General features: G+C 44.3%; 1 protein-coding gene across 1 annotated transcript; it reads left to right on the forward strand.

Moving 5' to 3' along the window:
• The first annotated feature begins 3,553 nt into the window (after positions 1-3,553).
• On the forward strand, positions 3,554-14,105 carry LOC132239112 (kelch repeat and BTB domain-containing protein 4-like). Its single transcript, XM_059705006.1, is given in 7 exon segments — positions 3,554-3,643; positions 3,893-4,015; positions 4,214-4,305; positions 11,828-12,713; positions 12,716-12,775; positions 12,777-12,808; positions 12,810-14,105. Coding segments are annotated over 7 exon segments (2,070 nt in total). The 3' UTR covers positions 13,597-14,105.
• Positions 14,106-16,469: the final 2,364 nt, after the last annotated feature.

Genomic DNA, 16,469 nt, shown 5'->3' on the forward strand with positions numbered 1-16,469 from the left:
CAAGGTGGACGTAATTACTGTGCGAGGCAGCAGAGCTACAATGGCTAACTGGCCCTGACCCACAGAGCAATGGCTAATACAACCACCATGTTTCCAAAGGTGAAATAGATAAGACAATAAGAGTATTACTAGGCCTATGTAATCAAAATGCATATTCAGAAGCCTTCCCTAGAGGCAAAAGCTATTTCCTGTGAATATATATATATATATATATATATATATATATATATATATATATTAATTTCATGTTTTTATTTTATCTTTTAAGTCCACCAGTATCTGTTAAACCAATTCCTGTGATTAAATTCTGTTCAAATAACTGGTATGGTTTCTGTTTTTTGACTGGGCCCCTCCAAATATGGGATATTATACAATATTGCATTATAGTTTTTAAATGAGTTTCTTTGCCACATGCCCTAATATTCCTGATTATGAAGAAAAAACAGGGCTTCTATAACACAATGAAACTATATATCTCCCTTTTTGGGGAAAGAAAGGATACTTTTGGGTTCCCATTTCGATAGACAGAAACAAGTTATTGCTGCTGTTGGGAATGTTATGTGTAAATAGGTTGTGAGTAGATATTAAAAAACTAAAGGGGGAGATCTGGTAGACACTCGGGGGCAGTGGTAGTTGCATGGCGCCTGCTTCTGGCCTCTGGATCACTGCCCCACTGGTACCGTTTTGAAAATAGTCCAGTACTGTCCCCCCTCCCCCCGAGTTTGAGCTCCTTCGGACCCTTCTAAATACTATGTACCAGGTAAAGACCTAATTCCTTGTATTACATTCCTGCTTGAATTACCTGGAGCGTTTGGTATTTACTGCATTAAATCTTGTCTGAAACTAAACCTAGGGTGATTGACTTACAGAATGATCAGTAAACTAATACATCCTGGCACAAAAAGGAATATTGAGAAATACCAAGAGAAGGAAGCAGTTAAAGATCTGCAAGATCATGAAGGAGAGCTATCTATAGCAGGGTTAGCAAATTAATACCCCTAGACCAAATCCAACCCACTCCCAGTTTAAGTTTTATTGGAATACAGCACGCCCATTTGATTATGTGTTGACTATGGCAGCTTCACACTACAACAAAGTTGAGTAGTTGAGGCAAAGACTGTACGACCTGCAAAGCCTGAAGTGTGTACCACACCCTCCCCCCCGCCCCCCAGCCCTTTCAGAATAAGATTGACAACCCCCGGGGTAGAGAGTTATGATAGCCCCTGCCTTTTCATCATCGTTCTTATGGCTATGCCCTATTCACACACTAAGTCTATAATTTGAAGTTACTTGACTAAGTTAGTGCCTTGCAACATAAAGAGGCCAAAAGCAAGGGCTTTTGAAACCATGAAACCATGAATCATGAAAGCAAGAGATTATTCTTAGTAGAGAGACAGAAAGCATTGATTACCCGCACAGCTGCACTAGCCTTCCCCACAAAAACAGAGTGAAATCAAGCTTGGATCAGCCATGTCACATCACACTGCCAGACCAATTCCAAAGCTCCCAAGAAGTGCCCCACAATTTAGGGACCCCGTTATTAATTCATGATCCATTTAGACAATAAGCTTCTCTGTATATGCCATCAACATTTAAACATTAAAGTGGGAAAAGACTGAAACGCTTTTACTGCCAATTAGAACTTCTGATCAACACTAGAGAATCAGTGTTCTCACATCTATTCCAATACAAAGCAACGAAACATGGCATTTGAATTTATGTCAAAAAGCTATACAAGGAAACAAGTACAGTTAGCTACTTTGAAATGCTAAAAACGTGGCTCACAAATTCCATTACCTTTCCAGTCCCCCAAAAGTTCTAAAACCCTTAGTTAGGAACCAGTATCCAAAGTTCAAGGACTTCTGTCATAGACATTCCAACTGGACTTCTGATGCCACCACAAACCTCAAAAGTGGAAGGTAATCCTGACCTGATGGCCTCTTAAATTACTACCGCTTGACTTACTTAGGGCCAAGAAACAGCCGTTGGATTCCCCTTTCACAAAGCACAGTGCTTTTAAATTCCAAGGTTCATTTTTGTACCATTCTCATCTCATTTCCACGAGAAGCATTTTCTTTTCTAATGTCTTATCAGTTTCTCAGATATACCACTCTCTCATGTTAGTACTTATCTTACAACGTATTGCCTATTCTAGGTTTGACATCATACCTCCTTGAGTTCCCATCAGGGTTTGGAATTTTACCCGACTTGCAAGCTAATAGGCTAGCCTGTTACTGTTTCATGAATGCTGGCAAGAAACAGAGACGCCTAGGTGAAAGGACTCCGTTACTCATGGCACAACAAGTAACAGGAGCACGTTGGTGCCAGGTCCCCATACCTCCCTAAGTCCCATGGGAAAGATGTGGCAGGGCCTAGGCCAGGGATGGCGAACCTTTTGAGCTTGGCGTGTCAGCATTTTGAAAAACCCTAACTTAACTCTGGTGCCGTGTCACATATAGAAATTTTTTGATATTTGCAACCATAGTAAAACAAAGATTTATATTTTTTATATTTATGTTATATATTTAAATGCCATTCAACAAAGAAAAATCAACCAAAAAAATGAGTTCGCATGTCACCTCTGACACGCGTGTCATAGGTTCGCCATCACTGGCCTAGATAGATGTTACAGGCAGTGGGTTTGCATGCAACAAAGGAACACTTAACTTGCAGCACCCACCATTTTATAGCAAGCAGTGAATAAACCTGCCCTTTTACCTAGAGGGAGACATTACATCACCCTTCAGAGTTGCTCAATGAAAACAACCCTGAGAATTGGCCCAGCTCAAGAATGACCAGAGCCTTGCCCTCTTAGTATACCCGAAGAGTACACGTTCCTACAGGCGTGCCTCTCAGGCTCATCGCATATCGCTTCTCCCAACATTGTGTTTCCCGCCAATCTGTCTGGCATATCTAATTCAAAGTCTAGGTAGGAAATTCATTCCTAACGCAACAAGCTAGACAGAGATAACTGAAGCATGTCTTGGTTGATACTTGCAACATCAGGGTTTTTGGCATTTTAGTGCTAAGATCTTAGGTAACCAGAGATGCATGTTGATAAGGAAGTAATTGGCAGAAATAGAGGGGCAATTCTAGAGTATGCTGGCTAAATTCTGTTTGGAAAACAAAGGAAGCTAGCTGGATCAGTAAGGATGCAGCCTTAGACAGCACAGTTTGCCCCACCCCCTCCCAACACACACACACACACACACACACACACACACACACACACACACCCACCAATGTCCCTTGCCCCTTCCTCCTATCAGCTAGAAGGGAAAGATGAGATACATGTAGCATTAAAAGATCTCCTTTTGGAGATAAATAATTTAAAATTCCCTTCCTTCACGTTTTCTGCCCTGGGATCTTTGTTTAATAGTAAATAATCAATACCAATCACACAGCATTCACTGAAATTTGACACAACTGAGGATGTAGATTAATTCCTGCAGCCAGTTCTGAGTGTCATTATATATCAAGGAAATTCTTTGGGGGGAAAAATGATTTTCTAAGTAACCTTTCTTTATTTAATTTGTGACTTTAAGGAGCCAACATGAACGGTGCAATCTGGGATCTCCACCGCTGCGGAAGAGCAGAAGAGAAAGCTCCAGGAATACCGAGCAGCCAAGGGAAAACTGGCCAAGTGCCAAAACAGCAAGCCTTATCCAAAAGCCAAGAATTGCCCCAATCCTCCATCTTCTAAATCTAATATTAGACCCCAAAAGGATGTTGCCAACCATGTTGCTTTGCCTGTTAAAGCTACAAGACCTATCAGCATTAAACATCAGCCCAGCCCTGCCATTAAGGATCCCAGCTGCCAAAGTTCAAGCCACCAAAACTTTTGGGCAAAAGGCTGACTTCAGGATGTCTTTCTTCTCTCCCAAACTGTCAGCCTTCCAGCAACCGTCAGCAACAGCACAAGCTGGATCATCCTCTGGAGAGCTGTCGAGGAGAACTGGGGAGTGACAGGTCAAGGAAATACTGCACAGGCTCTGTGGACATGTCCATGGTGCGGGTGAGTCCTTACACTACTTTCTAAAAGAGGTGAACAAAGAACTTGTCCCAAACCGTACTGGACTCTGAGAAGTCACCACATCCTCAATTATGGACCAAAAGTGAACCAAACACTAGTTCTTATAATCCAACCAAGAGCAGTCTGGCCCCTGAACAAGCCTTGGGTAAAAGTTCATTGAATCGTGCTCTTCTGAAAAAGACAGAACTAATAAACAATTTGTTAGAGAAACACAAATCAGGATTCCACCAGGAAAGTCACGGCAGCTCCCGAAAGGAGCAGCTCTTGCGAAAGTAGGAGAAAAACCCCCAAAGATAGTTCCCCCTCTCTCTGTTCTGAATTGCCGTAGCTTTAGTTTATCTATTAGAGTGATCATTTTCACCCAGCCTGCATGATTCAGTGGTTGAGCATTGACCTATGAACCAGGAGGTCACAGTTCGATTCCTGGTCAGGGCGTGTTCCCGGGTTGCGGGCTCAGTCCCCAGTAGAGGGCACGTAGGAGGCAGCTGATCAATGATTCTCTCTCATCATTGATGTTTCTATCTCTCCCTCTCCCCTTCTCTCTGAAATCAATAAGAATATTTTTAAAGTGATAATTTTCTTAGTCAACGTAAGTTTTATAAATTCCAAAATCAGTTGCTTGTGTTTTTTTGTTTGGATCATTGACTTAACAAGGGTATATAATTATTTTAATTTATATCAGACTATTACAACAGGCAGTTTAAGACTTTGAGATGTATAAGCAAATGCCCAAACAAGTCCTTAACTTCAGACATGAGATTGAGCTTGGTTTGACAATAAGAACACCCGATTAACTGTAAAGGGCTATATCTGGACAGATACAGCTAAGATTTACTTGTGTAGAAATATTTGGCCCAGTGGGCTAAACTCTTCTTGTGACAGTGTAGAGATTTTCCTGCAGGTGTGGGCTATAGCCAGCAGGCTAGATATTTGTTTTGTCAATGAGATACCCAGGACAATATTACACATTATCAACTATAAAAAAAACCCACCATGCAAAAGATCCTAACCCCCTGACCTCACATTCCACTTTTAGAGAAGCCAAAGTGAGACAGGTAGCTCTATTTGTTACTGATGGGAAAATATCTCCAAGATATATTAGAAAGAATTGTAAGTTATTTTGAAAGTGTTATGGCATAAAATAATGTTTGTACTATCATTCTACTTTGTGGAAAATTAAGCATATGTGTAGAAAGTCTGGAGGTAACAAAAATGCTTTCTTTTTAGAAAGAGGAATCACGATTTCTAGGGTAAAGGACAGGGAAGAGACCAAATTTTTTTTTTTCCAGTGAGTGATACATGTAAATAACACAAAATTCAATACAGTAAAAATCAGGAGTTCAAGTCAAGCTGGTAAAGAAAAAAATGAGGGAACAGACTGAGGTCTAATATTTCCAATATTCAAAAATTTTACAAACAAAACACTTAAAGGTAAATTGTACAAGACAGGCATAGGTAATTTACAGAAAAATAAGTAGCCATTGCTTACTGAAATTCACAAGTAAGCAAAGAAATATGCCCTCTCAGACTTTCTCATTGCAAAATCCTAGAACAAAACATGGTACTCGCCTCCTCCCACAACCACATCAAAATTACAGAACAACCATCATTCAGAACCAACTGAAATATGGCTGAATGAAAGTCCTACAACTAGGGAATTAAAATGCCACACCGAGACTAGTAGGAGGGGCAGAGACTCAGAAGGGACTGGTCCCACACCCACGTGTAGCAAGTAAAAATTTGAAGGAATATCTCAGCTGTAAAGGTTACCCCTGAGGAGTGAGGGGTCCCAGCCCCACACCAGGCCCCCTCAGCCCACGGTTCCAGTACCAAGAAGAAAAAAGACCCTATAAGTTCTGGATATAAAAACCAGTGGGGCTTGAGGCTGAGGAAGACAGAGGACTGCTGGAATCCCAGGCAGTTCCTCTTAAAGGGCCCACACACAGACTTACTCAGACTCACTTCTTCTGAGCTTCAGTGCTGGACCCCACCTCACCCAAATTTTGGATCTACCCAAGCTGTTTCCAGTGTTTGTTTGTTTTTTTCGTACAAATGGTCTCTCTTGGCTCATTCTTCAGATTTTCCTAAAATCTCTCAGACAAGCAGCATCTGGACTTTGTGCCCCATACCTCTTGCTAAGTGACCCCAGGCCTGGCACTAGCAGCAGTTGGCCTTGGTTCACAGCCTGGTTTCACCTGGACACCTCTAAGCCAAGAACAAGTAGCAGCCATCTGCAGATCACTCTGTAGCTCTTGCCAGGCAGCCCAGGCAGAACACAGGTTGTGGCTGACCTTGGCCTGCACCTCTCAGGGGGACCCAGAGCCAGCATACATAGTGGATAGCTTCAGAGCACATTGAAGCACCACCCAACCATCTCCACAAGCAACATACTCAAGAGCCAGACACAGTGGGCACCAGAGCCCCACAGTGGGTGGGCCTATACACAGCTGATCCTCCTCAGTGTTCAAAGCCAGTCTTTGCAGTTGACCGGCCTGGGATAAATCCCTCCCATTGACATGCCAACAGCAATCAAGGCTCAACTACAAAAGGAGGGTGTATACAGCCTAAAAGGGGGGGGGGGCACCTTGAGTGCCCAGCTTGGGTGATTGGGGAGGTTGTGCCACTGGACCCTACAGAACACCTATTACATTAGGCCACTCTACCAAGCCTGGGAGATGTAGCAGCTCTACCTAGTACATAGAAACAAACACAAAGAGAGTGCCAAAATGATGAGACAAAGAAAAATATCCCAAATGAAAGAGCAAAATAAAACTAAAAAAAAATAACTTAAAAAATGGAGAGAAGCAATCTACTAGATCAGCTGTGGGCAAACTACGGCCCGCTGGCCAGATCCGGCCCGTTTGAAATGAATAAAACTAAAAAAAAAAAAAAAAAAAAAAAAAAAAAGACCATACCCTTTTATGTAATGATGTTTACTTTGAATTTATATTAGTTCACACAAACACTCCATCCATGCTTTTGTTCCAGCCCTCCAGTCCAGTTTAAGAACCCATTGTGGCCCTCGAGTCAAAAAGTTTGCCCACCCCTGTACTAGATACAGAGTTCAAACACTAGTTATAAGGATGCTCAATGAACTTAATGAGAACTTCAACAGCATAAAAAAGGGACTAGTCAACAGCATAAAAAAGGACCAGTCAGAAATGAAGAATCACTAACTGAAATGAAGAATAATTTACAGGAAGAATAATTTACAGTAGTGTAGATAAAGCTGAGAATCAAAACAGTGATTTGGAATATAAGGAAGCAAAATACACCCAATCAGAAGAGTAAAAAGAAAAAAACAAGCCAAAAAAAAAAAAATGAGGATAGTGTAAGGAATCTCTGGGACAACTTCAAGCATACCAACATTATGGGGGTACCAAAAGGAGAAGAGAGAGAGCAAGGGATCAAGAAACTATTTGAAGAAATAATGACAAAGCTTCCCTAACTTGGTAAAGAAAAAAAAATAGACATTCAGGTCCTGGAAGTGCAAAGAGTCCAAAACAAGATGAACCCAAAGTGGCCCACACCAAGACATGTCATAATTAAAATTCCAAAAGTTAAAGACAAAGAGAATCTTAAAAGCAAGAAGAGAAAAGCAGTTAGTTGCCTACAAGGGAGCTTCCATAAGACTGTCAGCTGATTTCTCAATAGAAACTTCGCTAGCCAGAAAGGAGCAGCAAGAAATATTCAAAGTGATGAAAAGCAAGGACCTGCAACCAAGATTACTCTACCCAGCAAAGCTATCATTTAGAATTGAAGGTCAGATAAAGACCTTTACAGACAAGAAAAAGCTAAAGGAGTTCATCATCACTAAACTGGTATTCAATGAAATGTTAAAGGGTCTTCTTTAAGAATAAAAATAAAAAATATGAATAAAATGGTAATAAATACAAACCTATCAACAACTGAATTTAAAAATCAAAACAAATCAAGAAGCAGGACATAAACAGACTCATAGATACAGAGAATATTTTAACAGTTGCCAGATGGGAGGGCTCTTGGGGGATAGGTGAAAAAGGTGAAGGGATTAAGGAGTACAAAATGGTTGTTACAGAATAATCATGGGGATAAAATGAGATTTATTGAAATGATAACTTAGTTACATGTCTGATCACGGGTGTCCACCTAAAATGAATATAATGCATGTCAACTATAACTCAAAAATTAAAAAATGATTAAAATTATATATAGATATAGTCTCATTTTTCAACTTTCAGGGAAGCAAAGATTAGGGAATGCCATGTCAAATTGATGGGATGCTGGGAGATAGGCATTCCTGTTTCTAATGTAGTTTTATAATGGTAATTAGCATAATAGGGGTGGAAAGTATATCTAAATTTTTACTCTGCCACTCTAATTCCTTAGAATAATTTCCCAGAAGTGGACAAGTACAAGGCATTCAAAATTTGCACAGTACTATACCAATCACTACCCTGCTAGGCAATCAAATAAGGTCCTAAATTCTAGAGACCCTCCTACCAGAAAATGACAGGATCCAATCTCACTAAAGAATTGGGGCTGGGTGAAAAAAGTAAAGGGATTAAGAAAAAAACTTCATAGACAGACCACAGTATGGTGATTACCAGAGGGATAGGGAGTGGGGAGAGGTAGAAGAGAGTAAAGGGAGGATAAATAGTGATGGAAGGAGACTTGGCTTGAGATAGTGAGCACCCAATACAATACACAAATGATGTATTATAGAATTTTATCCCTGAAACCTATATAATTTTGTTAACCAATGTTACCCCAATTAAATTCAATTTAAAAAAAAAAGAATTGGGGAGGGCTTCCTTGAGGAATTGAATTAAATATTAGTGAATTAACCAAAAGGAGAGAAGTTAAGTTTATGACATTCAATAAAAGACCACAGAGGTACTCTCTCACCCTATACAGTCTCCATTCTCATGTGATTTCACTTTTGAGAATATGAGTCTCTGGACATAGAGATCAGATGCCCTATCCTAGTAAATGACACCACTATTCACACAGAATCCCTGCTCACAATCCCAGGAGTCCTGTGAAATGACTTTTCACACACCTAGCCATCAAATCCAGTTGATTATGCCTTTTAACATTCTTCTAACTAGTCTATCTCCTCCCTTCCCAATCCTGCCACACTGGTCCAAGCAGGACTCACAGCTCACTCCATTTTCCCTTTTTTATAAAATGCCAACAATAATTTTTAAAATGAAGTTTGAGCATATCAAATACCTTCTGCCAACCAACTGTTAGGGGCAGAAATAGAATAATGGGGGCAGCTATAATTTTAAGAAATATTAACCATGCTCTGTTAACCATGATTGTTTTGTTCTGATTAAGAAAAGCCCATTCTAACCTGGCTGGGAGTTGCATGCAGGACCTGGGAGCTCACCTGGAAATGCAGCCCATCCTCCCTATCCTGGAGCTGCCTATTATCATGGAAAGATTAACAACCTTATTGCAGAAACCAGAGCTGCCAGCCCTTTGAAGACCCCTAGCCCTTTGCAAATTCCTAGCCTGCATTACCTCTAAACTGTCCATCTGGCATACCCTTTTGCCTACTTCTCCATGTAATCTTCACCCCAATCTTCTACCCAATATAAGCAACTGGTTTATGGTGGAGCATTAATGGATCAAAACTACTTTGTGAACTACACTTTCAAAGATCAGTCACACTCAGCAGATGACCTGCTGCTCTTCCGTACAGCCGGCATTATTGGAATAAACACTCATATGTGATTCAACCCTGTCTCTGCTGAATTGGTTCAAGTAGTAACAGGCAGCCAGGAACCACTGATTGTCCAGTTACACAACTACACTTAAATTATTTTAATAGCTTCCCTATTATGTATAAGATAATGTCCAAAATCTCTAGCAAGACCAGCAAGGATATCATCTAATGCACAGCTTCCTCTCTGCTAGTTCAGCAAATGAATGTTTCAAACATGGAACTGTCCTATCTAATAAAAGAGAAACATGGTAATTGGCGTACGACCGCTACCCTTCCCATTGGCTAATCAGGGCAATATGCAAATTAACTGCCAGCCAAGATGGCAGCCGGCAGCCAGGCAGCTTGAAACTAACATGAGGCTTGCTTGCTTCAGTGATGGAGGACTCCAACGTTCCCCGCCTGCCGCTGCAGGCCTCTGAGCTGCAACTCTAAGCAACTATGTAACAAATATAGAAGCTAAACAAAACCCCAGAAACCTGCTTTAGTCCGCTTGGGTTCAGCCAGCAGGACCGCAACATTGTAAGCAAAGGCCGGAAACCTACTTTCAGCAGCGGAGGCCTAAGAGCTGGAGCCAAGCCTCAAAGCTAAAGCTGGCCCAGAATAAAAAAAAGAAAAGAAAAACAGGAGCGGTTGGGAGCTTCAGTCTCCCCCAGCCTGAAAACAGCCCTCAGCCCCTCACTCAGACTGGCCAGGCACCCCAGTGGGAACCCTCACCCTGAAGGATGTGTGACCAGCTGCAAACAGCCATCATCCCCTCACCCAGGCTGGCCAGGCACCCCAGTGGGGACCCCCACCCTGATCCAGGACACCCTTCAGGGCAAACCAACCGGCACCCACCCGTGCACCAGGCCTCTATCCTATATAGTAAAAGGGTAATATGCTTCCCAGTACCGGGATCAGCATGACAGGAGGCAGCGCTCAAACCCCCTGATTGCCCTGCGGCTCTGTGTGTGACAGCGGGCGGGGCCACAACCTCCCTATCCACCCTGCTCTGTTCGTGACAGGGGAAAGTGCCCCAACCCCCTGATCAGCCCTGCTCTGTGCCTGATGGGGGGAGCTCCCCAACCCCCTGATCGCCCTGCGGCTCTGTGTGTGACAGGGTGCGGCGCCCCAACCCCCTGATCAGCCTTGCTCTGTGTGTGACAGGGTGCGGCACCCCAACACCCCCCCCTCCCCGCCCCACGGGCCCTGCTCTGTGTGTGACGGGGTAGAGCCATAACCTCCCCATCGGCCCTGCCCTGAGTGTGAGAGTGGCGGCGCCCCAACCCCCTGAACCGCCCTGCTCTGTGGGTGATAGAGGGTGGCGCCCCAACCCCCTGATGGGCCCTGCTCTGTGCGTGACAGGGGGCAGCGCCCCAACCCCCTGATTGGCCCTGCTCTGTGTGTGACAGGGTACAGAGCCCCAACCCCCCTCATGGGCCCTGCTCTGTGAGTGACAGGGGGTGGCGCCACAACCTCCCCATCGACCCTGCCTTGAGTGTGACAGGGGACGGTGCCCCAACCCCCCAATCGGCCCTACCCTGAGCGTGACTGAGGGTGGCATCACAACCTCCCTGCTCTGAGCCTGACCAGGGGCTGCACCTAGGGATTGGGCCTGCCCTCTGCCACCCGGGAGCAGGCCTAAGCCAGCAGGTCGTTATCTCCTGAGGGGTCCCAGACTGCGAGAGGGCACAGGCCGGGCTGAGGGACCCCCATCCCCCCCCCCCCGAGTGCACAAATTTTTGTGCACCAGGCCTCTAGTACATTATAATATTGAATGTCATTGAGAGATGTGATCTGTCTTCATGACACAGCTCAGTCTGGTGGGGGAAAGTGAACTAATAAATGAATATATGGTCACAAATAGAGCACGTAAGTGGGGGGTAGCATGGAGGGTGGTAAGCAAGAAATGAAATAAGGCACAAAGCTGAGAGAGCAGCACTTCAGCAGATATCTAAAGTATAATAAGCAGTCTCAACCTTCAGGTAAGGAAGGATGAAGATCACAGGAACTACATCTATAAATGCCCAGAATGGCCTTTTTTTTTTTTGCTTTTGGCCCAGTATGAATAAAGTAAGTTAAGGAAGATTTGCCAAGCCCAGGGGCAAGAGCAGCAGAAGGTGGGGGGACATAAAGAAGTATCTAAAAGCAGAGGTTCCAGGATCCGGGCTTCAGAATGATAGGAAGGGAAGCAGGTGGGAAAACAAGGCAAGCTGGTGGGAAAACCGTGAGGTGAACGTGGCCCTAGCTTGGTGTGGCAGAAGCTGGAAAGAAGGCAGGACCCTAAAGAATCGGAACGACAACTGGCAGAGAGAGAAGTTGGCTATCACGGAATCACCAGAGGAGCCTGGAGCATTAACGGATGAAAACTATTTTGTGAACTACACTTTCAAAGATCGGTCACACTCAGGCCGTGTGGCTCAGGGCATCATGAAACTGTGTCTGGAGGAAGAGCTGTTTGCTGACGTCATCATTTCAGTGGAAGGCCGGGAGTTTCAGCTCCACCGGCTGGTCCTCTCAGCTCCAAGGTGCTTCTTCCGGTCCATGTTCACTTCCAACCTGAAGGAGGCCCACAACTGGGTGATTGTGCTGCAGGATGTCAGTGAGTCTGTTTTCCAGCTCCTGGTTGATTATCTCTACCATGGGAGTATGAAACTTAGAGCTGATGAGCTGCAGGAAATTTATGAGGTGTCAGATATGTGTCAGCTGACATCTCTCTTTGAGGAAAGTTCTCGGCTTTTGGCCCCCACAGTGCAGGTGGGGAACTGCCTTCAGGTGATGTGGCTGGCAGATCGCACAAGTGATCCTGAGCTCTACACTGCTGCCAAGCACTGTGCTGAGGCCCACCTCGCCCAGCTGCAGGACACAGAGGAGTTTCTCCACTTGCCCCACCACCGACTCACTGATATCATCTCCAATGGAGTTCCATGTTCACAGAACCCAACAGAGGCAATAGAAGCCTGGCTCGATTTTAATAAAGAGGAAAGAAAGAGTCTTTTGCAGAGTCACTCAAGAGTAGCTTGAAGGACATTGGGGAGAACGTGCACATTTTACCTGATCGGGAAAGAGTCATCTCGTTCCCACTCATTGTGCTGAAGATGACTCCGTCAGTGTACGTGGCCAAAACAGTTTGTGCCACCAGATCACTGCAGCCTGCAAGCATGGTGGAGACTTGTACGTGGTAGGAGGGTCCATCCCACGGCGCATGTGGAAGTATAACAACGCCATTGTGGACTGGGAATGGTGTACACCCTTACCCCGGGACCGGCTCCAGCACACCATGGTGTCTGTGCCCGGGAGAAATGCTATATATTCACTGGGTGGCAAGACACTGCAGGATACCCTCTCCAATGCAGTTATCTATTACCAGGTAGATTATAACAACTGGATAGAGACAACACAGCTAGAGGTGGCTGTGTGAGGGGCTGCTGGAGCCAATCTCAACGGGATCATCTACTTACTGGGGGGGGAGGAGAATGACCTGGACTTCCTTCCCAAACCTTCCCGACTCATCCAGTGCTTTGACACAGAGACAGACAGGTGCTACATGAAGCCCTGTGTGCTGCCCTTTGCCGGCCGCGTGCATGCCGCTGTGCATAAGGATCTGGTGTTCATCGTGGCTGAAGGGGACTCCCTGGTCTGCTACAATCCCCTGCTGGACAGCTGTACCCGACTTTGCCTTCCTGAGGCCTGGAGCTCAACCCCACCCCTCTGGAAGATCGCCAGCTGTAATGGGAGCATTCATGTTTTTCGGGATCGATATAAAAAGGCGGATGCCAACACCTACAAGCTGGACCCTGCCACTTCCACTGTAACAGTCACCAGAGGCATGAAGGTGCTACTTACTAATCTGCAGCTTGTGTTGGCATAAGGCAGTGGGGGAAGAGCGGCTGACTTCTGTCCTCCCCTTTTCCAGTACCTGCCCACACAAACTGGAAGTCTCCAAAATCCCAACTCAGAGCACTATGTTACCTTGCGGCACATGTTCAACAGGCAGCACTCAGCCCTTCCCCGAATCCACGGGGATAGCCACTGTGGGGCTTTCTAGCTGCCACTGCTCAGCTGGCTGCCTGAATGAGGGCAGGCCAGCCTGTTCTCTGCCAGCTCTGGTCATCCTGTGCCCACCGCAGACTGCTCAGAGCAAGCATCTCCTCGGATCTGAGGTACAGCCTCCCCTCTTTACCTGATCAGTGTTAAATATAAGCAGCCCTGACCCCAGGACCAAAGGAAAAAATGCCAATCTTTCTTCTATAGTCTGCTAAGTTATTTGGTAATTTTTTCACAAAGAATTAGGTGTTTAAGAGTTTTGCCTTTAGGCTTTGGTGGGAGAATGGACAAAACTGAAGGTGTCCTTCACCAGCAAGAGTCAACTCTAAAATTCTGGACACAAAGAAAAAAAAAAAGAAGTATCTAAGCCAGAGCAGTCTTTTCCAATCTGTTAATTATCCAGTGTATATAGTTCACCAAGACTTAGCATAAGGTAGTGATAAATATTGGACTATCACCCAAGTGTCCAAAACCCCAACTCTAAGATACCTCTTAGTGGGAACTGGGAGGAGTGGGAACTGGGAGGCAAAAGCAAGACTTCAAATTAAGCTGTGCCCTTCATCCAGTACCCAGTAAGCAGACTCTTATCTTCTTCACAGATGGCCTCTAGGGCCCAGAAGGACATATGGCTCAAACGGTCCGAAGAATCTTGGGGCAGACGGCATCAGGGAATGGTCAAAGAGCTAGTACTTATGCTTCTCCCACTCCACTGGGACCACATCACCCTGATCTGTTGCTACTAAGTCTAGCAGCCTTTAAACAAGCAAACAACAACAACAAAAAGGTAAAAATTAAATTTGAAAATAAAACTGTCAGGCAGAATAGTTCTACTCCAGCAAAGGCAGGAAGTAGTTCTAGCAGTAAAACACGAGTTGTGAGTTAGTACAAGAACCTAAGCTTCTAGAATTATCTCGTTGTAAGCACACAGATCTATAACCTTCATGTCTATAGCTCACACCTGACATGGGGGAAGGGAGTGCAGGACTTGTGGGGTGGGTCCACTTTAAGACAGTCCACTAATCTACAATTCAAGATTAGGCCTCACTCAAAATCTTCCTGCCAGTGTGAGGCAGAGAATAAGCTTTCTTCTGGGTCACCGAGCAATCAACCATTAGACAAATATACTTCCATTCTATTCCAAAGAACTGAAGAACTCCAGACCCAGAATTAAACAATAAGACTTCCCTGATTACATTCTGCACAGACCCCACCTGTGGTGAAGACTGGTACTTCTTCATGCAGACACATCTACACTCATCCTCTGCAGGCTGGCTTTTCTCACCTTCCCTTGGAGGTGAACAGTCAAGGTGAACAGCTGCCTTGAATAATCTCTCCCTATAGGATTATCTCTCCCTGTGCCTGTAAGAAGGCCCCGCATAGCAGTGCAACAGCCTGTAGGATACCCTCACATCTATGAAGGCTGCCAATATTCTGGCTCTGTTGACTGTTTGGGCACTGGCTGGCATCACAGCTGATCCAGCCCCTGCTGCCACATCGAAAATGCATTTTCTCTAGGTTCGCTATTATTCTTCAACCAACTGGCATAAGAAGCTACAATTGTTAACTCTCAGCCAATCTAAGACAAATGCTACCTCTTTGCAACCAAAAAAACCTTTAGCCACTGAAAAAATGGGTGCACTGAGTTCACTGTGCCTTTTAGAACATTTACAAGTTCCCTAAGAGTTGAAAACTTGTAGGAAACATGAATAGTTTATCAGATGATCCTCAGAAAGTATTTGGGGCAGTTCCCTAAGTATGCTGGGAATTTCTAACCAGGCCAGAAGTTTCTAAATGAAAATACAATTACAATTAGAAGTGGGAATAGCTGAGACTTGAAGGCTCAAATGGTCCGAAGCCTCGTAGGGCAGACAGCATCATGGAATGGTCTAAAACAAACAAGAATTTTAAATTTTCATCCAGTTCTTTATTTTTTTTATTATGGCTCATAAACTATTTAAAATAAGTGGCTCACACTGTATCTCTATTGGACAGCAATGCCCTCATGGCAATTGGGAGGTAGCACCCATACTAAGAGAAGGACAATTCCCAAGCATCAGAAGGATGGTCACTGTGAGGTGGTACAGAGATTGGCCATCTCTGGATATTAATGCTCTGGCAAGAGCTTGGCACACCTACTACTTAGTCATTCTGGTCTGCTCCATAGAGGCTCTCTTATACCCACTTATGCCGGAAGCCGGTCCATCCTTGCTGCTTGACACAGTTGCTGCAGGGAAGAAACATCTGCACAGCATATGTTTCAAGGGACCTGGCCTATATGGCATACTGTTCTTAATATGTTTGCTCCCCTTCTTGGCACTATGTGTTTTAACCAAGGTCACCTCTCTGAGAAAGGTTGTTTCCCCATGTAGGGATTTTTCCCTGAAGTTAGGGAGGGAATAAAACCCCTTAACTAAATGCCAGGTGGGTAGTTAATCACTTTAACTATGAACAATCTCGCTTAAGCTACATAATCTTTTCTCCCTGGAATGGAGATAAGAAACGCCCTAAACTTTGGAATAGAAATTGACAGGATTAAAATCAACTGGTATAAATACAGATGTAACAGGACAATAAAACACAGAACCTGGCTGGAGAACCTGACTAGAGAAACTTGCTATGCTGATCAACTGAATGCTGTCTCCGTGTCAACCTTTGGAATAGAAATTGACAGAATTAAAATCAACTGGTATAGGGACC

This window comes from Myotis daubentonii, chromosome 1 (genome assembly GCF_963259705.1).
Source record: "Myotis daubentonii chromosome 1, mMyoDau2.1, whole genome shotgun sequence".
Taxonomy (NCBI): domain Eukaryota; kingdom Metazoa; phylum Chordata; class Mammalia; order Chiroptera; family Vespertilionidae; genus Myotis; species Myotis daubentonii.